Source organism: Pinus tabuliformis, chromosome 5_2 (assembly GCF_031772625.1).
Source record: "Pinus tabuliformis cultivar Carrire ecotype Pingquan chromosome 5_2, CPIR1, whole genome shotgun sequence".
NCBI classification, from domain to species: domain Eukaryota; kingdom Viridiplantae; phylum Streptophyta; class Pinopsida; order Pinales; family Pinaceae; genus Pinus; species Pinus tabuliformis.
In genome coordinates, this window is record NC_142306.1 from 485,049,210 (window position 1) to 485,075,384 (window position 26,175).

Here is a 26,175-nt window from a genome sequence, read left to right on the forward strand (position 1 = left end):
GCATACCTTGTACTTTGTGTTGATGGAGGGAATGGATGATTTCCTGCACTAGTATCACATTGTCCAAGATATGCCTACCTTTGAAAAACCTTCCTTGATTCGGAAAGATGAGTTTTTCCAGTAGAGGCTTTATTCTATTTGCAAGTAACTTAGAGAGTATTTTGTAGGATGCATTTCAAATCGAGATTGGTCTGAACTTGTCGAGAGTCTCCGGATTGGCTTCTTTTGGAATTAGGGCTAGGAAGGTGGAGTTTATGCTTCCTACCACTTTGGCTTTTCGAAGGAAACCTTTGATCATTCAAAACAAATCAGCCTCGATGATGTCCCAGTAGAGTCTATAGAAGTGTATTGAGAATCCATCAGGTCCTGGGGCTTTGTCTGGTTCCATCTTCCAAATGACATTGCTAATTTCTTCTTCAATGAATGGCGTCAGGAGTGTTAAATTGTCCTCTTCATTGACCATCCTTGGAATGTGCTTGAGGAAGTCATGTTCTTCCTCCTCATCCTCCTCCCCTTATTCTTTAAATAACTATTGAAAATGAGAGGTTGCAGCCTCTTTTATTGTAGTTGAGTCATTGAGAACAGATCCATCAAGTAGGGTGATTTCGGATATGTGGTATCTAGAAAGGCGGGTTCAAATTTGCTTATGGAAGAAGGTTGTATTTTTGTCTCCAGACACAAGCCATAGGTTGCATGACTTGAGCCTCAAATATTCTTCCTCTTCTCTAAAAGTCTGAAGCGTACTCATTTGGTGTTCTTGCTCTCTATGAACTTTTTCTCTAGTTATGTATTGTATCTCCAGGCCCATTTGGAGATCCAATAGCTACTTTGTGCTCTATTTTTGAAGGGAAGTGGGAGAGCCTGTGGGATTTTTCATCCATTGCTTCAGGGCTGTTTTGGTGGCTTTTATCTTTTTCTCCCAAACATATCTGGGTGATCCAAGAACGTGGTTGGACCAAGTTTTATTCAATGTTTCCAGAAACCCTTCTCTGTTTTCCCATAGTGGGTTGAACCGGAAGGGGATTAGTTCCAGGTTTTCTTCTTTTTCCAGCAGAATGAGGATGGGTTTATGGTCAAATTTCCACTTAGGCAGAATTTTTGTGGAGATAATGATCTTCTCGGAGAGGAATGAACTTTGGAGAAGGAATCTATCCAGCCTTGATGAAATATGTTCCTCCCCTATTCTGTTGTTTGTCCATGTGTATAGCCCTTTTTATGGCTTGAAATCGATTAAATCCTATTGTTGAATCAAATTTTCAAATAAGGGGAGGAAGCGATCCCTGTTGCTGGTTCCTCCTCTTTTTTCCTTTGGTTCTAAGATTAGGTTGAAGTCTTCGGCAATAATTATGTTATTGATGGATTATGCTTCCAAAAAATCAGATAGAGTTTGCCAACATTGTTCATTTTCTACATAGAGGATAGGTACATAGAGATTAAAGAGTGCAATGTTTATCTTACTTGGTAGATGTCGGAGTTCCCAGTAAATCTAGTGTTGCATCTGAAAGGAACTCTCCAGATGGAATTTATCAGCCTCTCGAAGAGTGGCTAATCTACTGCATGTACCTCTAGCACTAACAAATTTCCCTATTTTTGTTTTCCACTTTTCTTTGCTGAGCTCCAGAAGGGCTTCACCTTCTATTTTAGCCTCTTGGAGCATGAGGATCTCGGGTATTTATGATTTTATTAGGCTCTTGACTGCTTCAACTTTTGACAAGTTCCCCAGTCCTCTGTAGTTCCAAGAGATTAATCGCATTATTTACTGGTGGGGGTTGGGGAAACACCTCCCGTAGGAGGCCTGGTTCTAGTATTTTTGTCGATAGACATCTCTATAGTGGCCTAGCTACCTTGCATTTTTTGTCTCTCTACTTCTTCTTCTCTGGCCTCTTTGTGAGATTTCCTCCCCACTCTTTTCAAGGTCCTCTCAAATGATTCATCTTCTGAGGATCACAATATCTCAGTGGTCTTCTTTCTTGTCATTTCTGCATAGGAAGGGGTGCTAGATCCATCTTTTGGGGTTTGGAGTGGGACTGATTCCTCTTGCTTTTTGACTTCTTCCATGTTTTTAGCTTGTTGTTCGGCCTCGTTATCTGCTGGATCTTAGAGTTTTTCTGGTGTGCTGAGAACTTCAAAGGGATTTGTTGATATGTCTGCTATTGGTGGGACTGAGTTTCCTTCTGCTTGGGTTTCAGGCGGATGAACCTTCCCAGTGGAGACAACTTTCCCTTTGTTCCTGTTGCTCTGCTTAGTTGGTCCTGATTTCTGAACCTGAGTCCATTGATCTCCTTTCTCCTTCTCCGTTTCATCCTCTTCTTTCTTTTTATAGTGCTTGGAAAAATTCCCATAACCATGGCAATGCCAACATTAAAATGGAATTTGCTCATAGTCTAGCACTTGTATGCGTGTCCATTCAACCACTGTGAGTTTAATGGCTTTATGGAGGCCTTCCTCCAAGTCTACTTCTACACAAATTCTTAGGTAGGAGTATTGTTCTCTTCTTTCTGCTCGATCGATGTATTTTCATAGCTTGTTGCCTATGGTTTCTAAAGATTTAGGGTTCCAGCAGTGCAAAGGTAGATGGCGTTATCGCACCTAGACTAGAACAGCCGAGGGCACATCTTGATTCAGGTCAAAATATGGAGTCCATTGATTCAAATAGAGACTTGAGGCCCCATGAAATACGGGTCGTTTCTGAAAATGAGATTCCTGTCTTCTGCTGCTTCAAATACAAATACGAAGAAGCCTTTGCCAATGAAATGGCTTTTTATTCCTTCTTTGACTAGGGATCACAAGTCCTTTGTACCCATGCATCTACCGTTTTAGGCGAGGGCCATAAGCTTGTGAATTGGCCAATAAGCCCTCATTTAGCTAGGTTTAGGACCACTTTGCAGGGTTCTTCAATCGGTAGAGCAACTGTGGGGATGGATTTCATTTTTTTAACAAATTTTCGCTAGTTTTCGGTTGATGTTCGTTTGTTGCATGCTGCAACTAGGTCACGAAATGCAGCTAGCTCAGGTTGTAAAGATGTTTCCTTTTCACGGCCCCCTCCTGAGCCATGGCTCTGTAGGTCTGCAGAGTCTCGAGGGTGGTTGTGGATCTTTGCACGCTCCCTAATCCTGTCGTCCCTATGGAGGAATATAATTTTTACATGGATTTTTTACTAGGGTTGTTAGAAGCCATTTCAGGATTATTATGTTGTACTTTTTTTATTGATTAATAATGTATTTAATTGACAATATATATATATATATATATATATATATATATATGGCCATATTGAAATATTTTTTTTATCAATAATATTTTAAATGATACGGGTCAAATCAATACTAAGCATTAAGATAAATACACATCTCTCGAATATTTAAAGTAAAGTCTCTCTCTATCGTTGTCTCTCTAGATACGTATGTATTTGTGTATGGGTGTGAAGTTGATATAAAATTGTATTACTTAAAATGGATATTGTAATATAAATTAAAATATCTTTAAATACCACGTCATTTACGACATAAGGAATTATACTCCCCTTGTGTTAGACCAAAGAAAACACATATTGAAATATTTTTTTTTGTTATCAATAATATTTTAAATGACACATGTCAACTCAATACTAAGCATTAAGAGAAATACACATCAGACTCTCAAATATTTAAAGTAGTCTCTCTCTATCTGTGTCTCTCTAGATATGTATGTATGTGTGTATGGGTGTGAAGTCGATATAAAATTGTATTACTTAAAATGGACATTGTAATATAAATTAATAGATCTTTAAATGCCACATGTCATTTACCACATAAGGAATTACACTCCCCCCTATGTTGGGCTATAGAAAACACATGTTGACACAATATTAAAGAATATATTTTAATGTTGGTCATAAATAAAATATTTCAATATATAAACAAATTGAAAATAATAACATTCTTATCATTAAAATATTTTAGTGGTGTGTTCCTTAATATGATAGAGACAATTAATTATGTATGTGCCCCAACATGGAGTTGACACATGATGTGTGTGTGTAATAAACCAATGTAGACCTATATTAATTATGAATTTCTCATAAGTAGAGAGGGATTAAATTTTTTGTAGGTGAAAAGATTATTTAGATTGAAAGAACTTGATGAAAGGTCTACACCTTAAGGGATTTAGTTCCTTTCGATACATTATCGTGTATGGAGATAATATTGATCTACATTATTAGATTTCAAAATTTATATTATTGAGTGAGACTAAGGTTAGAACAAATTTATTATATTGAGAAAGTAATTAACGATGTTATATTTTAATGGGATTAGAGAAGCTTAATATGATATCTTAGCTAACACATCCACATTAGTCATGTAAGAAAAACAAAGAATAAGTTAATTTTCCAAATCATAGAAATTTACATATTTGGTGTTCCCTAATCTTTAGAAATAACTTTGTGAAGATATTTGAAACAATATCCCATCAAAAAAACTATTGCAAAAGACTAAAAGCCTTTTATAAGACAAAATACATATTAATCTATTATATCTCTATTGATTATGTCTTATATTGTTTGCACGATCGTCCCCATGTGATGTATATTGCATCAAGTGTAGAGAGGAGGTTACAATGGGGGGTGAAGCTCCGTTGATATTTTTTTTCGCGTGGGGGGGGGGGGGATTTTTTGCATCCATTTTTTGGTAGTTCTTAGCACACAATTTTCTCCCTTAGAATTTTTATGGTACATGATACTTTTTTCTATGGTTTTGTAGTTTCAGCTAATGAACTACATTTGTATTCTAATCCATGGTAAATGGATTGGTGGTTTATTGAGCCATATCTGTGTTAATGTGTGTATTTTCCATTGCATCTTTTTTGTTTTATTATTAATTTGTTTGAATCAATTAATTGTATAGGGTTAAAACCTACATTTGGTATCAAAATAATTTTGGCTTGAAGGGGATTCCTTTGTAGCTAAGGGGTTTGCCTTAGGCCTATGATAAACACTATTAGAATCAGAGATTCGTAGAATTGATTTTTGTGGTGAAAAAAATGGCAAGATATTCAAAGATAGAGATTGAGAAATTTCAATGGGAAATGTTTTGAGCTTTGGAAGCTCAAAATGGAATAGTTGTTGGGGGAGAAAGATAAGTGGATTGTTTTGAATTTGGGTTTTGCACTGATAAAAATTTCATTAGAGGATTGGGCCATGTTGGGTCAAAAGGAAAAGATAAAAATACAATCTTGTCTCTTAGATTCAATATTACTAAATGTTTCAAGGGAATATACAACAAAGGATTTATGGAACAAGTTAGTGGTGTTGTATATGTTTAAGTCCCCAGTGAAAAAATTATTCCTATGGAAAAAAGTTGTATAACTTGAGGATGAAGGATGGAGACTTGGTTATAGAGCATTTAAGCACCTTCAATATTGTGGTAAGTTAGTTATTATCTATTGATATTAAGATTTTAGATGAAGATAAATTAATTAGTTTTTTTTGTTTCCTGTCAGTTGTTTGGGATAATCTTGGTTGTTTCCATTGGTAGTAATGAAAATACTTTATGTTTTAATGACATAGTCTCATCCTTTTATTAGAAGAGACGAGATGGAAAAATATGGAAAGTCAGAACATAGATGCCTTGTCTATAGGATGAATATCCCATAATATAAATAAAAACAAGTCCTCAAGTTAGAGGTCTAAATCTAGAGGAAGATCTAAATTTCCAGGGCATTGCAAAAAAGACTATAAATCCAAAATTTCTAATATTGGAAGGGGATATGAGATGCTCATCATATAGAAGCAAAAAACTCCTTAGATGAAGGAGGGGATGTGTAGTTGGCTTCTTCAAGCACACATGTAGATCATGAGGCATGGTTATTCAACTTAGATGCTACCTTTCATATGATTCCTCATAGGGAGTGGTTTTACAAGTACGAAATATATGATGGTAGTGATGTTTTCCAAGAAGATGACTCGAAATACATAATAATAATATAAGGAAAATTCAATTTTAATCTCATGGGTGGAAGGATTAAAACACTCTTAAGTGTTCTATACATCCCATGATTGGCCAAAACATTGATTTTTGTAAGCAAGATGATCGATGTACATGTAAAAATGATGTGTGAAAATGGTACCTATAGGATAGTTCGAGGAGAAATGGTATTTATTAGTGGAGTTGTTATTGGAACTCCATACATGTTATTGGGAAGAATTGTTAGTGATCAATGTTGAGCCTCCAAAATTTTCTTCTTTTTGACAATGTATCTTTCATTTTTAACAATTTTTTCCCTCATTCTCATATCATTACACCTCTATTATGAGTTAAGAGTTATCTAAGCCATGAAAATACACTAATAAGGTAAAGTTACATTATTATCTCAAATATATACATTTTTCTTTATAAAAATGCTTTGATTAGACATAAGCTACTGAATTGTGCAATTTCTGCAGCTCCTCTAACATTCAGCAACTAATTCAAAGGTTTTATAGGATTCCATGTGTTATAAACCAACAAGGGAATATCCATAGTTGTCAAATGTTTCCAAGATGGGGATCCACCTAATAGCCACAAGTGGAATTTTAGAGGTTCAACACATCATTCAAGTCAAACTCTTGGACAATCAGTTATGGCGCACATGTACGAAGCTAAATATCAAGCGAGCGAAATTCAAGGACTAAGATTTGATGATTTGATGAAGACTAAGGAAGTAATGGACTTTGTCACTAGATTCTTGAACTTTGAACACGTAAAAGCTGAGTATAAGCACTCTGTTGGTTTGCTACAACCTATTTTGATTTCAGAGTGGAAATGGGAGGTCATTTCCATGGATTTCATCACAGGTTTTCTGAGGACATCAAAGCAACATGATTCCATCATGATTGTGGTTGATAGGTTGAGCAATGTAGCTCACTTCATTCCATTAAATACTATTTATTTAGCTAGTGAGGTAGCACATGTATTTATTAGGGAGATCATGAGGTTGCTCGATGTTCCAAAGAGGATTGTGTCAGACAGATATGTGAAGCTTACTTTTAGGTTTTGGAAGGAGTTATTTGCAGGTTTGGGTATAGATTTGGCCTTCAATAAAACTTATCATCTGTATACATATGAACATATAGAGAAGGTCAATAGGATACTGGAGGATATGTTAAGGATTTATGTCAAGCACTAGCAAAGGAGTTGGGAGGAGTATCTTCCATTGGTTGAATATTCTTACAACAATGGTTATCAGGAGTCATTGAGGATGAGTCCATTTGAGGCACTCTATGGGTGGAGTTGTAACACTCGCATTGGCTAGAGTGATCCAGTGAACACGGTACTTATAGGACCACACATGTTGGCAGAGATGGAACATGAAATGAGACAACACATGAGAGACAAAAGAGTTATGCAGATCAACACAAGTCATTTGAGGAGCTTCATGTTGGGGAACATGTGTACTTGCACATCAAGCCCAAGAGGAGATCCTTGAGGATTGGTTCATGTGCTAACTAGGTACCTTGGTATTGCGGGCCTTTTGAGATCCTTGAGAGGATTGGACCAATGGCCTACAAAATATATGTAAAATATGTTGATCATGTGATTGATTGGTTTATATTTCAGGTGGAGGTAGAAGGAGAATTCTAATTGGAACCTTAGTTCATATTGAAACGGAAACAACTCATGCTCTGGAACAGAGAAATCGAGCAAGTTAAAGTGCAGTGGAAGCACTTTGAGCCCAATGAAGCTACATGGAAGATGTTTGATCAAATGTGGGATATGTATCCTTCATTATTTGTCGATGGAGACAAATGAGTTTTGGTATATGTACAGTTTTATGTATGGTTTCTATTGTAAATACAAAATGGATTTTGTTATAAAGCTCCAATAAGTGGTATGGTTGTCATGTTGTTATGTTTTTCATGATGGTTTCACTTTCGAGTGGGTTGTTCATTGTAAATACTACATCGAGCTAAGTTATAAAGCTCCATGGGTAGTATGTTTTGGTTTTCAACAGTTTTGTTGGTTATAGGTGTCATAGAACACCGAGGATAGTGCACCCCTAAAGGGGAAGGGTCTGTAACAACCCTAGGTTAAAATTTCATGTAATAAAGTTAATAAAGGCAAAATAAGACCAAGGTTATGAGACACATATTCCAAGCTTAATGTTCGGAAAACCATCCTAATGGGCATCACTTGCTGTTTATTATCACTAAGGGAAATTGGAAAAGTCTTTGAAAAGGAAAAAAGGCATTATTGGCATTTTATTTATGAAAATAAAGGAAATTAGGAGAAAAGGGAGATGAAAGGTCAAAGGTTGCATGTGAGGAGTAAAATGAAGGAAATAGAGGAAAAAAGAAGAAATTAGAGGCAATAATAATAAAAAGGATTCTAAGGATTAGTTCATGGTTTTTGTCAGCCTTTTGTCAGTTTGGTTTTGGAATTGGTTTCAGAGAGGAGAAGAGCACCAAGAGAGGGAAGCAAGCAATCAATGAAAGGAAGGACAAAGAAACAAAAGGAAGGAAAAGGAAAAAAAGGAAGGATGAGAAATTAATGAAAATCAAGGATCAAGTAAGGGAAAGTTGGATCAACCAGCTTCAACGAGAATACTTGTAGATAACAGGTTGCATTTATGATTTCCTAGCTAGTTTTGGCATGCATGGTACATACATGTGTGTATTTGTTTAATTTTTTGTCATTGGCATGGATTTTTCCTAGTTTGACGGTGGTTTCATCCTTTCCTTTCCATTCTTGGATAACCATGGTGTGATGGGATTCATTCTTGGTTGAGCTTTGGATTGCTGCAAGGTTTTTGATCTGGGTGTGGTGGTCTCAGGAAAATCCCAAGGGTTGTGGGTGGAGATGGTCTTCTCCAAGAATCCCTTAACAAGTGGGTGGAGACTGGAAAATTCCTCAAGGGATGGTGAAGGAATTCTGAGCCATCCAAGCTTGGGTTGGTTTTGTGATCTCGGGACTGGTTTAGGTGAGATCACGGTAGTGTGAGGGTGGAGGTAGTTTAACCTATGGATTCCCTTTGTTGTTTATGGATTTTTTTATCCCACGAGATCCCACATTCATGCTTACAATATGGCATGGGGGTGATTGACTGAAAGAAATATTTAGTACAACCCAATCTATAGTTGGGTGGTACGTGGAAGTCCCTAACCTGGTTGGCTTTTTCATATGTTAATAAGAGCTAGGTTCCTCTTGTATTTTATGAGTAAATGTACTTGTTATAATGTGGCTTTGATGGCTATTCTATCATTGTTATTAATCTCGTTATATGTTGGTTATAAGCATGATTTTATGGAAAATTCTAGTCATGTCCCTTATCATGTTTGTTTAGAAAATGATTGTTTATTGAATCCATTACCTAATAGATGTTATGGAAGCTATTATGAGAGGGAATTAGACCTTATTTTTTATTATTAGATAAGTATCAGATGTCTTTGTTTAGATCTGCATTCATGACATGTAGATTTCATGTTCACTATGTGTTTGACGGAATGACTGACATGGTTAGACCCGGTTAGGTCAATTCCTTGCCTAATTTTTGTGTTAAATGATTTTTCCTTATGCCACTTATCATTCTAGAAAGTTCTATCAAGTTTTGGGTAGAGGTATGGGTTCTAGCCCTGAAAAAGTGGCTTAGATGTCTAGGTCGCATGCACAAAACTGGGTAATTTAGACTGCAATTGCTGAGAGGTAGGGTCATCCATGTGACTGGAGGTTTACAGTCACTGGTTTCCTTTTCCTGCAAGAAATTGCGAGTCTAGGTCACTAAAAAGTCAAGTTGGCTCACGGTTTGGGCACCTGGAGTGGTGGATCAACTCCTGGGGATCTTGTAGCTCCTAAGGAAGGTTATTAAAGTTTTGGTTTGTCAATTCCACTTCCTTAAGTGTACTCAGGGAGTTGAGTCATGTCATAGTATCCCTCCCCTCATGTTTACCCAGACAGGCTAGTGAAAGTGGGTAAATGTGGGAGGTGGTGTTAGACATAGGTGGATCTGGCAACAATAACTCCAATGATTTACTATTGGTCCATACCATGGATTTGTTACAATGATAGAGTGGTTAATATTTAAATTTTGGTTGTTGATATATGGTAAAATGATCGGGGCGGAGTGGAGCCTGCCATATATGAAATCTCTACTAAACTTGAAGACCGACAACTCATATACTGGAACCACAAAATATAACCAACCCATCGGCATCATGGTCAAATGCCATACAACCAATGCAAAACATTATACACTATATTTATATAATATATAATATATTATAACAAATACCATATTATATAATTTTTCAATGATATTGCCACCGTATAACCTATGATTGGACCTTTAGATTATGTTTGGTATTCTAAAGGTAGATCATATAATATGGTTAGGATATATGTGGTAATGATATTCGGTTGCTGACCTATTTTGTTATATTTGTTATGTCTAGTGCCACATCAGCAGGTCTAACCCTGGGGTGGTTGGCTACCAAATTTTTAAATTGTAAAATTTATATATATTGTGCCAAAATGATTCAATATTGACAATTTGATAGAGTTAAGAGTTTTTATTCATTGTCGAGAGCATGTAGACCAACGAGATAGCTAAACTTTGGAGGCCATTTGGAGGAGAAATACCCAACCTTTTTTAGTGTTGTCTTTTGCAACAAGTTCCTGGGGTTGAGAAAAAGATATTGGAGCTAGTAAGGGGAAGTTTTAATGTACATTTATGTACTTTTGTAGGATTTTGTAATCAAGTTCAATTTGTAGACAGTGAGTTTGAGCCTAGTTGTTGGGTAATAAGAAGGGGGATAAGTGGTTTATTAATAGCACTACCTTAGTTGGAATCTATGGGCTCCTTATAGCAGATTGAATATTTTTTGATGTAACAAAGTTTTTATTTCTTAGCATCTAAACTATAATAGAAGAAACCTCCCAACTTGGAGAATAGGGCCCAGAGACGTAGTCCACACTAGACGAACTCTGTTATCAAATTTGGTTGTGATCTTTTCTATCTGTGTTCTCTTCTCATTTCTGCATTTTCCCATAAGTTCTTCATGTGTGTGTGTGTGTGTGCACACTTAAACACTAAATTGGTGAATTAATTCATGCAAACACACTCGAACACATTTTAAAGAACCCAAAGTCATTTTTCCACATTTTTAGATCAATAAAGAAGATGATTGATGACTATACCATCAAGAATGGAGTTGACACAACCTATTTCTTCGAATTTTTTTTCTAAGTTGTCAATGTATATCCGTAAATGATAGGAGACAACAAATAGTCTTGCTTCACTCTAATATGGTAGCTAATTTCTTCATACCATGCCTTATTGTTCCTAAACTTAGCAATAATATTCTCACATAATCTTACTGCAATAGCAAAAGTCCTCAACTGAAGGGGAACTTTAACCTCTACCATTCTATTCCAAAGGTTGGAACTATTTGCAATATCGAAAGTCTTTCTAAAGCCAACAAAAAACCAAAGGATATTAGTTTTATTACGGTGACATTCCTCTCTAATGATCCTAAGAGTAATATGGTGGTCCACAATTAAATTATACCTCCTAAAACTAGCTTAGATTTTAACTCTCTTTTCATGGTTTTTCAACCATATGCTAATCTTTACTTCCAAAATAATTCTTTAAAAACTGGATAACATAGCTAATCATAATGGTTTGAGAGGGACTTCTTTTTATTCTTACTTTCAAAAATAAGTACAATGAAGCTTTGCATCCAAGGTTTAGGGAAGTCCATGTTGACTGCTAAATTGAGGAACATATGTTTATGAGGGATGATAGGTCCTTGAAGTTTAAAAATCTAAATTTGGTAGCCCTCAATGTCCCAAGAATTCTCATTTTCAAGTTTCTTAATGCCAAATTTTGTGTTCTTTATAAAATAAACTTCATCCTTGATAAGAATGTTTGGAATGATGTCCATGGAATTAGGGTATTCATGAATATTTTTAAAGTAATAATTCCATTCCTTCAAGGGAATCATATTAATTTCTTTATCTCTACAAATAAGAAATTGCTCCCAAAAATGCTTAGAATCAAGCTTAGGTAGCATTAAGAGATGCTCTTTATTTCTATTAATATACTGTCTTTTTTTCCATTTTAATAATGGCTTTGTATGTATTTATCTTATTGAGTTTTAATAAATACTTAGGAGCATCTCTAATGGCTTTTCAACTATTTCATGCTTGTTATCATACCAAGGATTGGTTGCGCTATTAATTCTTTTGCATGACACTTGGAAAGACAACTTCTTAGTCGAGCTACAAATTGATTTTCTAAAATTAGGCTTTTAGTGTTGTCTATATAAATTAGCAAATTAAATTATTTCTTTAGATTTAGACATATGGTCAAGGATATATGATCGAAGTTTGACTAATGGTCATTTAAAAGGTCAAAATTTACTATTTAGTTGGATCCAAGTATATTTGACTACTTCCTCACCTATGAAAAAGGAAGTCATATTGGATTTTAGTAATTTTATGACAAGGTGCCTCACCCATAAATAAAATCATTATATTCGAATTTATCCATTTCATAACACTCTTGAAAATTAATAGGTCTCGAGAATTACAAAGCATGATTAACTAAATACCAAACAAACTCTTACACAAATACCGAAGGATTAGGGTTTTCCTAACAAATATTACCTTATTTTTTAAGTTTTAAATATCTTATAGTTTCAAGAAAAGAAGTAATATTATCTTGCTAAAAGATATTAGTAAGTATTCTATATTTAGTAAGTATTCTATATTTGAAAATTTTCATAGTTACATCAAAAGGCATGTTTATTTTGGAATACCGATTCTAAAATTTTCATTTAATTATAACTAATTGTTAGGTGGATGATAGGAATTTAACCTCAAATATTTTGGAATATTCTATTTCTTTTAACAAATTAAAGGTTGAGATTTATCTCCAAAGTAGTTATGCAATTTTTGCCCTTTTTAATTAAAAAAAATTGTCCTATCAACAAGTGTTATATGAAATGAGTTATGGTTTTTTGGGCATGTGGTATTGATAAAATTGTAACAAAGTCTATTTACAACTAAGAATCTCTATGATAAAGTTAAAGTGAATCACTAAGAATAAAATTTTTATTACATGTTCATATATATTTAACTTATATATTAATTTTTTTTATAATTAATAATAATAATATTTTAATATTTTAATGATGATGATGATGATGGTTAACGTCCGCTGAGACCAAATAATGGTCTATCAGACCTAAAGAAACAAATTATCTATTTTGATTTAAGATTTTATTCCTATGCTCAAAAAGCTTGGAGAGAAGCCTCCCGAGCTCACTATAATTTTGACATTGTAAAAGGCTAGGAAGGTCAGTATTGTAACAAAGATTGTGAAACTGAGATCTAATGTGGTTATACGCGGGGCACTCTAAGAGGAAGTGGTTTTCATCCTCGATGTTCCTATTCTTACATATATGGCAGATCCTTTCCGTCCATGGGTTTTAGGAACTGCCCAACGACCTATTTCACTCTGGAGCTCATGAGAATTCGTTCTAATCTTTGCTATATTAGAGTATATAAAATTATACTTTAATTAATTTTTATAATTTTAACAATATAAAATGTATGAATAACTAAATGTTTATAGTAATTATAATAAATAGATATCTATAACCCATTTAATTTATATAACTGTACTTGTTCATCCCTTAATCTCTCAAACCTCCTCTACATAAAACTAGGAACACGGCTTTTCTATTATAATTGTTTTCATTCCCTCTTTTAAAAAACAATTAACATTTAGTTCAACAAGAATGCTCTTCTTCTGATGTAATTATTTTCACTTTCTAATGGTATGGTTATTTCCATGGCCGTTTGCAGGCCCATAAAAAAATGGCGGCGTTTTCAACTAAACATGAACTCGTTTATGGAGGTTGGATTCTTGTGGTATGATTATTTCCATGGCCACTTTGAGGCCTAAAAAAATGGCAACGTTTCCAACTAAAACTTTAACTCGTTTATGGACGTTCGATTCTTGTGTTATGATTATTTCCATGACCACTTTCAGGCCCAAAAAAATTGCAGTGTTTCCAACAAACGCATGAACTCGTTTGTGGAGGTTGGATTCTTCAAGTGGAAAAGAGACCCGAAAAAGCGATAAGTTTAATGAATCCTACATATTTGCACGTTTCATCCACTATCCGAATATAGTATTCTATGATCGGTGGCCTCAAATTTGCAATAATTGCAAAGAGCACATTGAGAGAACTTGTGGTGCAGAATGGGTATATTTCATGTCACCAAAACTTTCACAAATGTCGAGTAATTCCGCTCAATTTGCAGTTCACAGGCGAAATCAAACACCAATAACAGATCACAAATAGATATTAGAAGAGCACATATACGAATGATGTCATCAATATTCCAGTTCGTAACAAAATTAAGAGAGTATGACAGACGCCCACGCCAGCAATCGGGCTGAAAGTACAGGTGGTGGTATGTCGGCAATGTTATCAGTAAGATAACAGTAAGCTTGAAAACAATTTCGCGTGCACGTTGAAAGCAATGTGGCAGCATTGAAAAACAGCACAGCTTTGCAGTCCCACTACAGATTAAATAACTTCTCTTATTCTTATTTTCCTTAGCTTTGTCAGCTCTCCACCACCGCCCATTTCTGCTCTTTCAGCCTTTCCTTACGGAAGTGTTATGCTTAAACAGTGTCTGTAATATACTTTACAGTTGGTCGTGCTGGCCTCCTTATCCAGAAAAAGGTGAATTATTATTTTTCTTTGTGAATATTGTTTTAGTTCATCCATCGAACTTTCGCAAATTTGATTATTAAATCAAATAGTAAGATGATGATGCAGGAAGGAAACAGGTCTAAATGAGTTAGAGAAAGTTTATTTATAAGTAGGTTTTTACAATAATTTAATTTTGGAATATTCTAGGTTTTTTTAGACTTGAAAATTTTTTAACGTATTTTCTTATGAAAATAGACTTAATTAATTATGGTTATTAAAACAATTATGTTCGTAAGGATAATTGGTTGTGATACATAAAAGAACTTTTACCAAATACCTAGGGGTTTTGAAGCATTTAATTATGTTCCTTATCAATTTTATTTCTACTTGCCAAATTTTTCTTCAATTTATATCTAATATTTAGTTATATATAAGTGAATATATATAGAAATCTTGTTGAATCTTTTCCAGATATAATAACATGTATATTGAAGAATACTTACTACTTTAAATTCACAGTGATAATAATAATAATAATAATTAAGGTCACAGGCATACATGCTCTATCCCCTTTGGTTTTGAACCTGTAATCTTTTAGGAGGAAACACATGCTCTTAACCATTAAACTTCTTTGAATATTACTAGTTATAATAATTATTACAATTTTGCTATAAATTAATACTATTGAATTTTATATAAATATTTATTAAGTTAATATTATATTTAATAAAATTACATTAAAATTAATTTGCATAAATTATTAATCAAAATTATAATAAAAATTATATTATCATAAAAAGCTATTTAATGAAATTGAAAATACAAATCTTTATTTTTTAACATTAGTTTATCTTTTTTCTTGAATTGCTATTATATTTTAATAAAAAGTTTAATTATTAATAACTATCAAAATTAACATATGCTTATTGAGCTCACATGCTCATTTTACATGGAGTTGATACTAGGTTTATTAAAATTAAAAATAAACTACTTTTTAAATAGAAAAGTAAAGTCAGTTATAATAAAAAACAAAAATAAATATGTTATATATGTTCAACTATGTTTAGTTAATTGTTCATATGACTAATACAACTTGAGTAGACCTAATGGCTAAGAGCATGTGTTTCTTCTTATTAGGTAAGAGGTTCAAAACAAGAGGTGGGTAGAGGTTCACAGTCAAATCACTACGCGGAGATGGGTCCCTTGTCCCACAAACAAGGGGGTCTCATAAACCAATTTGGTGTATAACTTGGCAATGACCTTAAAATTGGATAATAATAATAATTTCATGTAAAAAAATTAGAAGTCAAAAAAATGTGAGAGTAAAATATTTAAAAAAAAATATTTCAACTTAATATTTAAATATACTATTTGAATATGTATTTAAATATATTATTTAAATATCTATGTTAACTATTTATTTCAATATTAGTTTATTTACACATTATATTTTGCATTCTAAAAACAGTTTATACTTGAAAACCTTTTATCCCTCTAAACTCATGTCAAATTTAAGATTAAATAAATCTAAACTGGTAATTAAATTTATCACAAAAAAAAAAAAAAAAAAACCTAAATGAAACTGCATGCAGATGCATTTCATGCACAATAAATTCCTAATTTAAAAAATGCAATTTTACATCAATCTCCTGCAAAAATCATTCCAAATTTTATTAATATTTTTTTTACTATATTGTATCATATTTTATAATGTTTACCTTTCACTTTTGCCCCCTCTCCGCCCCCCTCGCCCCCCAAGTTCAAATGTTAATTAACATTTTTAATACTAAAACGTGCACCCAAGATACATCAGGGCAGAACAGGATGATATCCAACCCTATGAGATAATGATTAAACCCTACACCCTGTACACATCATGGCACTTGCCATTGCGACGATGGATGATGCTGGACAGGCCATTAAATGGCTCCTGGTGGAGTTGGCTAATGATGATAAGAATTTATCAGTGATCCTTGAATCTGACACGGATGCGCACTCTAATGTGGGCATCCACATTCAGGAATTTATGGAGCACTTATACTGTACCAGGGTCGGCTTTATCAGAGGCCAGCCTCCTGACTTTCAGAACTCGCCACGTATCAGAAATGAACTTGTTTGAGTCGGCCACTAACGCTATAAAAGCCTTCTTGCTGTTGCAGAATTCACAAAGAAAATTTTCGGAGTAGAATCTTGCCTTTACGACTTAGGTTGCATATACTTTGAACTAAGGAGAAGGAAAGGGGTGGTGAGAATTTGCGAAGCAATGTCGAAGCAAAAAGTCTTAATCTTTGCCGCCATGGCCGGGCTTCTGTTTGCTTGTGCCGCCGTTGAGAGCCGTATTGCACGAAGCGACCTGGGCCTCGACCTCGGAGGAGGTTTGGGTCTCGGCGTCGGCGTTGGTGCAGGCTTGGGTTTGGGTGGCGGTAGCGCGAGTGGTAGCGGTTCTGGTTCTGGCTCCGGCTCTGGCTCTGGTTCCGGGGCCGGTTCCGCCGCTGGCTCAGGTTCCGGTTCTGGAGCTGGCTCCGGCGCTGGGTCTTATGCTGGCTCAGGGGCAGGCAACGGAGGGGGACAGGGTCGTGGTTCCGGAAGTGGCTACGGTTCGGGTAGCGGTTACGGAGCTGGTAATGGCAACGGCAATGGCTACGGCGCGGGTAGCGGCTCGGGTTCGGGTAGTGGTTATGGAAGTGGTTCTGGCAGCGGCAGGGGCTACGGTAGTGGCTCTGGTACTGGTTCGGGCTACGGTTCTGGTTCCGGTTCCGGTTCTGGTTACGGTCACGGTTCTGGCTCTGGTTCCGGTTATGGCTCTGGAAATGATGGCAGCAATGAGGGAGCTTCTGGTGGCGGATATTAAATTTATAAAAAAACTAAAATAGTATGCGTAAAACCGTTATTATCATTTGCATGGTGTTGAATCTATGGTACTAAATAAATAAATAGGCCATGGCATCTCTTTAGCATTTCCTTCATCTCTGGATAAACTGATCATTTCTCTTTATAGTTCATCAGATCCAGATTTGAGATATCTAGAGTGTATTGTGTGGCCATGGTGTATTGTATCCATGACTGAACAGTCGCTGCAGCCACTGGTTGATTTCTTATAATAATAACGTAACAGTAGCTTATCGAAACGGTTGAATGCAGTAAAGCTATATAGAATGATATATTAATGTGGAAATATGTGATTGAAGAAGAAAAGATAAATATGAGCTATGCTCGATACAATCATGCCATCTCTAACGCTAAATTATCTAATATTACTTAAATCCAAGCATCAAGGGGACCAAGGATACTGCCTCTCCACAGCCTTACACAATTCTCAACGAGTAAATGGGAAAGTATGTACTTCAATCCAGGAATCAAATTATGTTCCTGTCAAACTGAGAGAAACTAATAACAAAATCAACTGATGCATCAAATTAAGTCCCACAAATCCATGCAAATTATATATAATATAAAATAATAAATTTTTCAAATTAGGATGATTATAAAGTAATACGTTGGGAAAATTGCAATTGAACTACCCTTATTTCAATTAAAATATAAAATATGACTAAATTTTTTTATCTTATATAGAAAAAATATAAAGTTTAAATTGAAAATATAATAATAATAAATAATAAAATATTTTTTTAATAATATAAAAAAGATATTTATTAAAACAATTATTTTATATTATTTAAAAAATATTTTTTTGAAAATATAGCTCTCAATTATATTTATATTTATATATTTTTTAATATAGACACAATATTTAAAGTAAAGATAAACAATATTGATGAGAAAATATAATAATAACAAATGCTAGATTTGAGACTTTTGTGATCTATATTATAGAAAGAAGTTTTTCGGATTAATCACATCATTAGGATTTGGTTGACCTTTAACTAATGTGGTTCATCTTCAGGACAAGGTGAGAGAAACCATAGAATTTTCATGGATAAATAGTAAGGATGCATCACTGCCCAGGGTTCGTTGATAAAAACTAACATTAAAAACTAGTTGTTGGAGACTAGTCAAACAAGTAAATAAACTTTTTGAAAAATTAGATTTAATATTTTAAATTTATAAATTATTTAATATTTTTAAATTCAGAAAAAGAGGAAGGGGTTTAATATTTTAAATTTATAAAAGATTTTATATACTAAAATTAGTTATAAAATAGATGTTAGGACTACATTAATAAGGGAGGTTTAGAATTAATAGTTGTTATTTAATATTAGATAATAAATAAATTAATAAGCGGCGGGGTTAAGAATAAATAATTAATAGTTGTTATGATAATAAAGTTATAAGATAAAAATAGTTGTTGTTTAATATTAAATAATAATTAGGTTATAGTCACTAATGAAACGAATAAAGAGAGGTTAAGAGTAGGTTAATCACTTTAGTTATATATTGGACAATATATCACAATAAATACTCCTAAAATAACAGCAAAGAATAAGCTATAAAACTAAATAAAAAGAGGTTCAAGGAGTTTAAAAATAAAATTTTTAGATCTAAATAGTATCTATTGAAAAGTAAAGAGAGGAAATGAATTAGGAGGTAATTAGGAGACTGATAATTGATTTTAACTAAGCTAAAAAGAGGTCAAAAAAAGGATAAAAGTTGTCAATAAACAGAGAGGTGGAAAACAAGGAACTTTTGAGGAGGGTTTATTATATACATATACATCGAAATAGAAATATATATATATATATATATATATATATATAAACTAAAAAAGAATCTCAACAGAGATGATGGTTGGAAGATAAGTAAGACTTGGATTCCGGCCCTCTCCTTATAATACTGTTACTCCCCCTTTCTCCTTTTTATATATTTTTTCTCTATTTCAGTATATAAGTATATAATAAACCCTCGTACTCTTAAGTTCCTCTTTTTTTGCCTCTCGGTTTATTTACAACTTTTATCCTTTTTTAACCTTTTTTTTAACTTAGTTAAAATCAAATATCATTCTCTTAATTCATTTCCTCTCTTTACTTTTCAATAGATATTATTTAAATCTAAACTTTTTATTTTTAAACTCCTTGAACCCCTTTTTATTTAGTTTTATAGTTTACTCTTTGTTGTTATTTTAGGAATATTCCTTGTGATATATTATCCCATGTATAACTAAAGTGATCAACCTACTCTTAACCTCTCTTTATTCGTTTCATTAGTGACTATAACCTAATTATTATTTAATATTAAACAACAACTATTTTTATCTTATACCTTTATTATTATAACAACTATATTTGTCAGGCCAGGGTAACTCCTCATTTGAACGAGAGAAAACACTGATTGATTATTTATTCATTAGCTAGCACTTTATTTATACAAATACAAAACGGATCAGTTCATCTTCTAGATGACTGTCCGGCTTCACCTCATCCGTTTCGGATTAGGTGTCAACATTCCCCCCCTTAATCTGAAGGGATGTTGGTGAGTCCAAGCATCATTCTGAATCTGTCAAGCTTTTCTCTTCCAAGCGCTTTGGTGAAGATGTTTGCAATTTGCTCGTTTGTGGAACAATGACGGAGATGGATTGTTTTGGCCTCAACATGATGTCGGATCAGATGATATTTAGTATTGATGTGCTTAGTACGATCATGGAACTTTGGGTTCTTGGCCAACTTTATTGCAGATGTGTTATCAATCATGAGTGGAGTTGATTGTATTTGTTTTACCTGCAAATCTTCAAGAATTTTCCTGAGCCACACAATTTCTTTCGTTGCTTCAGCTGCTGCCACATATTCTGCTTCTGTTGTGGAATCTGCTGGTACTGATTGTTTGTGTGATCTCCAGGAGACAGCTCCCGATCCAAGACTCATAGCATATCCTGAAGTAGATACCCCAGTTTCTTTGTCTCCATCGAAGTCTGAATCAGAGTATCCAATCAAGTTGAAGTCGTCCACCTGTGTATACTTGATTCCAAGGTCTTGAGTTCCCTTCAAGTACCTTAGAACTCTTTTTGCAGCAGACCAATGTCCCTCACAAGGCCTTTGCATAAACCTGGAGAGGATTCCAACAGCAAATGAAATGTCTGGTCTGGTAGTAGTGAGGTAGATGAGACTTCCTACAAGCTGTCTATACTTTGTTGCATCCTCAAATTCCTTTCCTTCAGTAGATGTGAGCTTCAAGTTTTGTTCCATTGGAGTAGAAAGGGGATTGCACTCTGTCATGCCAAATCTGTATAACAAATCTCCAATGTATTTCTTTTGAGAAAGAAATATGGACTTTGGATGTTGGGTTACTTCAATGCCAAGATAGTAATGAACATAGCCCAAATCAGTCATTTCAAAAATTTTTCCTAATTCTTTCTTTATGGATGCAATATAGCTTTCATTGTTCCCTGTCATTAAAAGATCATCTACATATACCACAAGATATACAACTGTTTTGCCAACTTTCTTGACAAATAAAGTTGCATCATCAAGATCAAAATGATTGAAGTTGAGTTTCAGAAGATGCTCAGTTAGTTTTTCATACCAGGCTCGTGGTGCTTGTTTGAGGCCATACAAGGACTTCACAAGTTTGCATACTTTGTGTTCATGTCCTTTCACAGCAAATCCTTCAGACTAGGACATAAAAACATTCTCTTTTAGATCTCCATTCAAGAATGCAGTTTTTACATCCATTTGATGGACTTTCCAACCGTTCTGAGCAGCTAGTGCAAAGAGTGTCCGGATGGTGGCCCATTTTGCTGTGGGAGCAAAAGTTTCCTCATAATCGACCCCTTCCTTCTGTGCAAAACCTTTTGCCACAAGCCTAGCTTTGTGCTTGTCAAGTGAGCCATCAGCTTTGTACTTGTTCTTGTAGACCCACTTGCAGCCAATTGGTTTGGTTCCAAATGGACGATCAACCAGCTTCCAAGTGCCATTCTTTATGAGGGCATCATACTCCTTCTGCATCGCTTCTTTCCATTCATCATGAGAAGCAGCTTCTTTGAAGGAAGTTGGTTCAAAATCTGTAGACAAGTTCAATTCACAATCATAAGTAACATCCATATCAACAGGTGAATTAGAGTTATCTACATCACCTCCATCTTGTCGGTTTGAATTTCGAGTTCCTGTTTTTCCAATTTCATCAGGATGAACACTTTCAAGTGTCTTTGTCAGCCACTTTGGGGGACCTTTCTGAGATGGTCCAGGCTGCTCTGTTGATTGAGTTGGGTCTGAATCAAGATTGAGTCTCCCAATTCTATCAATTACATCACTTAAAGCATCATCCGTTGTTGGAGTGTCATGCAGGGGAGATTGTTCTTCAGAAGGAGATTCCACATGTTGATCTAGTATAGGAATCCCCCCTTCAAGATGTGGAATCTAATTATCAAACTCTTGGAATGATTTTGGTTTTGTGAATCTATCCAAGCGATCAAGTTGCCGCTCAACAACACTGTCAGATTTGGATGATTCAAGAAAAATGACATCTCTAGATAAAACAAACTTTTTATTTACTTCATCATAAAGGCGGTATGCTTTAGATGTGTTTGAATACCCCAGGAAGATACACTTACGACTTCTAGCACCAAGTTTGTTTCTATGTACCTTTGGTATTAAAGCATAACAGGTGGAACCAAATATCCTGAGATGTTTTACCGAAGGAACATGTTCATACCACAATTCATAAGGAGTCTTGTTTCTTATAGCACTAGATGGACATCTATTCTTTATATATGCAGCACATAGAACAGCATCAGCCCAAAACATTGTCTTTACATTTTTGAAGAAAAGCATGGATCGTACCATATTCAAAATTGTTTTGTTCATTCTTTCAGCTACACCATTCTGTTGAGGATTATAAGGCACAATTGTTTGATGTTTAATCCCATGTTGGCGAAGATAGTGTTCAAATTCATTTGATGTATATTCTTTTCCATTATCAGTGCGAATAGACCCAATATGAGATTGTGCATCATTTTCAATCCACTTATGAAAATTCTTGAATGTTTGAAAAGCATCAGATTTGTTCTTCAATAAGTAAACCCAACACATTCTGGTGTAATCATCAATAAATGTCATGATATATTTATTTCCATTTGCAGAAGAAACAGGCATTGGACCACATAAATATGAATGAATAAGTTCAAGCTTCCTATGTGCTCTTGAATGTGAATCATGAAAAGACTGTTTGCTGTGCTTTCCTAGAATGCAAGCATCACATTGTTTATGTTTTCTAGGAATTGTAGGCAAACCAGCAACACCATTTTTCTTCAACAAGCGGAGACTATCATAGTTTAAATGTCCAAATCTAGCATGCCATAATAGACTTGATGGAAGTGCATCTTCTTCATGATGAGAAATATATGAGAAATGTTGTGCATGAGCAGAGGTTCCTTGCAGTTTAAGGAGTCTTTCTTCTTCTATACCCCTCATGACAAGTGAGTGGTCAGATGCATTTCTTACCTCAAGCTTGCCATCAAACATGTGAATGGAGTGACCTTGCTGGCAGATGTGGACCAGGGACAACAAGTTTCTCTTCAGCTGTGGGAGATATAGAACATGATCTAGAAGAAAGTCTGGAAGACCAGGCAGTTTAAGCCTGATTGTGCCAAGCCCTGATGGCTTGATTTTTGACTGATCTGCAAAGTATACTACTCCATCAACATTGTCAGTGAAATCTTCAAAGAAATCTTTCCTATGAGTCATATGACAGGTTGCTCCTGAATCAAGCAACCAGTCATTTTTCAAAGAAGTAAGTGAAGCATTAAACAAATCTTCATTTACTCCAATGTTACATTGTGCCTCAATATAGTGAGCGGATTCAGGTGCTTTACCTTTGTCTGTGTCATCAGTTTTACCTTTCTGCTGATTTCTTCTCTGCTCAACTTTGTCCCATGGTAGCTTGCATGTAGAAGCATCATGTGATCCATTTCATTTGCAGCGAATGCAATGCAGATCTGCCTTTTCTGCTTGAGGATGTCTGCCCCCCCTGCCTCTGAAGTATCTTCCTCTTCCTCTTCGTCCACCTCTTCCTCTTGTAGAATCTTGAGCAGGCTGCTTTTCTTTATGAGCAAGGCAAATGGTCTCTTCAGAAGATTCAAGGACTGTTTTCTTTCCAAAGGCTTTCTCTCTTTCAGCAAACTTTTTCACAAGAGTGTCAAAGGTTATATCTTTAAGATTTCCATTTGCTTGTAAAGACTCAAGATAGTTAGAGTATGTAGGATAGAGTGCTTTGAGAAAGGCAATAAGAGAGATATCCAGCTCAACCTTAGTGGATTTAATATCATGCACTATAGACTTTATTTCAGAAGCAAGAGTAAGAGGATCATTATTTTTCAGTTCAAGGGTGAAGAGTTTAATCATGAGCTGAACAACTTCAAGTGCAGAATGTGTATCATAGAGTTCTTTCAGCTTTTGTAAAGCTTCAAAGGCAGTGGAATAGGATGAAATATGACGACTTACTTCCTCATTTACAGATGCTGCGATCAATGCAAAGGCTTTGCTGTTCTTGTTTTCCAAAATGGCGAGTTATTTGTCTGATGTGGGCTGCACAGGGTCTCTGTCTTCTTCTCCAACACACACTCCTTTCCACAGTTCATTGTAGATAAGGGTGTGTTTTACCATCCGGGACCATTCAGAATAGTTCTCCTTGCCAGTGAGAACTATTCCGACCATAGAAATGATTGAATGCATTCTGTAAAAAAAATCTCTGCCAGAAACACTTCTGTTGATAGAAAACTTCTGCTGGGGAAAAAAAAATTCTTATATGATAGCCTTATGCATTTTATTTTCTTCTAACATTCCATAGCATATATATATATATATATCACTGCTCACATATATATCATTGTTCAAAAAACAAAGGGCGCTCAAATACTGCTCACATATATCACTGTTCACTGCTCACATATATCACTGTTCAAAGGGCGCTCAAATACATATAACTGCTCACATATATATCATATATATATCACATGAAAACGCTGTCTCAGTCAAAGTATATACCCACAGCTCTTTTTAAAAAACGCATTCTCAGTCAAAGTATATACCCACAGCTCTTTTAAAAAAACGCAGTCTCAGTTAAAGTATATACCCACAGCTCTTTTTTTAAAAAAACGCAGTCTCAGTTAAAGTATATACCCACTCTGAAATGGTTCCTCCAGTACTCGGCCTTGTCTTTGCCTGTTGACAAATGCTGGAATGAAATCTGCAATCTGAAGAGTATAATGCTCATTTCATACCATCCAAATCATAAAAACCTGTCATCAACTGTTATAGTGCCATTCTATCATGCGTTATTGAAACATTTGATTGAATTGATTGACTGTAATGCATGCACAATTATAACTCAAAATCTGAAGTTCCGAATCAAAGTAGTCAACAGAATTTACATCCGGAGTAAATAACAAATAGTTATTCTAAATCCAAGACGATGTAACAATAACGAATATCCAGTGAGTATGGTGACCATCCAACGCAGTCTCGAGAACAGTCTTTAAAAAACGCAGCGATACCATTTAGAACAGTCTTTAAAAAAAAACGCAGGAGTCTTCAGCAACAAATTTCTGAGTGTTTTATCTTAGCGGATGAAGGACTCCGCACCATTAAAAAACGCAGTCCACTTGAACAATAGCCCAAACATTTTACAGCAACATTGTTTGGTTTACAAAAACGCAGTCCATCAAATAAACAACGCAGTCCACAGCACTTAGCATACTCATACCTCCATTAACAAAACGATACCTCAGTTTCACCAACACGCAGTAATGAGAAGAGTCTCGCAGCGTCCTTCCAGGAAGTGTCAAGCGCCTTGCAGCTGGATTCAACGTACTGGCAGCAACGTACGTATTGGCAGCAACGTAATGGCAGAGGGCGCAGAGAGCATATGCAGCGCTGGTGTGTCAGATAAACGCTCAGGCAGCGTATTCAGGCTTAGAGGCGCAGAGACAGGTATGTCAGAGGCAGCGCAGAGAGCAGAGGTGGCCAGCAGGAGTTACAGTTATTTTAAGGACTGGGACCTGAGCTCTGATACCATGTCAGGCCAGGGTAACTCCTCATTTGAACGAGAGAAAACACTGATTGATTATTTATTCATTAGCTAGCACTTTATTTATACAAATACAAAATGGATCAGTTCATCTTCTAGATGACTGTCCGGCTTCACCTCATCCGTTTCGGATTAGGTGTCAACAATATTTACTTATTCTTAACCCACCGCACCTTATTAATTTATTTATTATTTAATATTAAATAACTATTTTTATTATAGCAACTATTAATTCTTAACCCCTTTATTAATTTAATCTATACTCCTAACATCTATTTTATGACTAATTTTAGAATATCAAACATTTTGTAAATTAAAATATTAAACCCATCAAACATTTTATAAATTAAAATATTAAACCCCTCCTCTTTTTCTGAATTTAAAAATATTAAATAATTTATAATTTATAATTTAAAATATTAAATATTAAATCTAATTTTTCAAAAAGTTTATTTACTTGCTTCACTAGTCTCCAACTGCTAGTTTTCATTAGCTAACCTTGGGTAATGATGCATTCTTAC

At 34.8% G+C, this 26,175-nt stretch overlaps 1 protein-coding gene across 1 annotated transcript; it reads left to right on the forward strand.

Annotated features, from left to right (window-relative positions):
• Positions 1–16,829: 16,829 nt before the first annotated feature.
• Positions 16,830–17,808, forward strand: LOC149159796 (uncharacterized). Its single transcript, XM_089433561.1, has one exon. It carries the CDS (start codon positions 16,944–16,946, stop codon positions 17,529–17,531), a length of 588 nt encoding a protein of 195 aa, XP_089289687.1. The 5' UTR covers positions 16,830–16,943; the 3' UTR covers positions 17,532–17,808.
• The last annotated feature ends 8,367 nt before the right edge of the window (positions 17,809–26,175 follow it).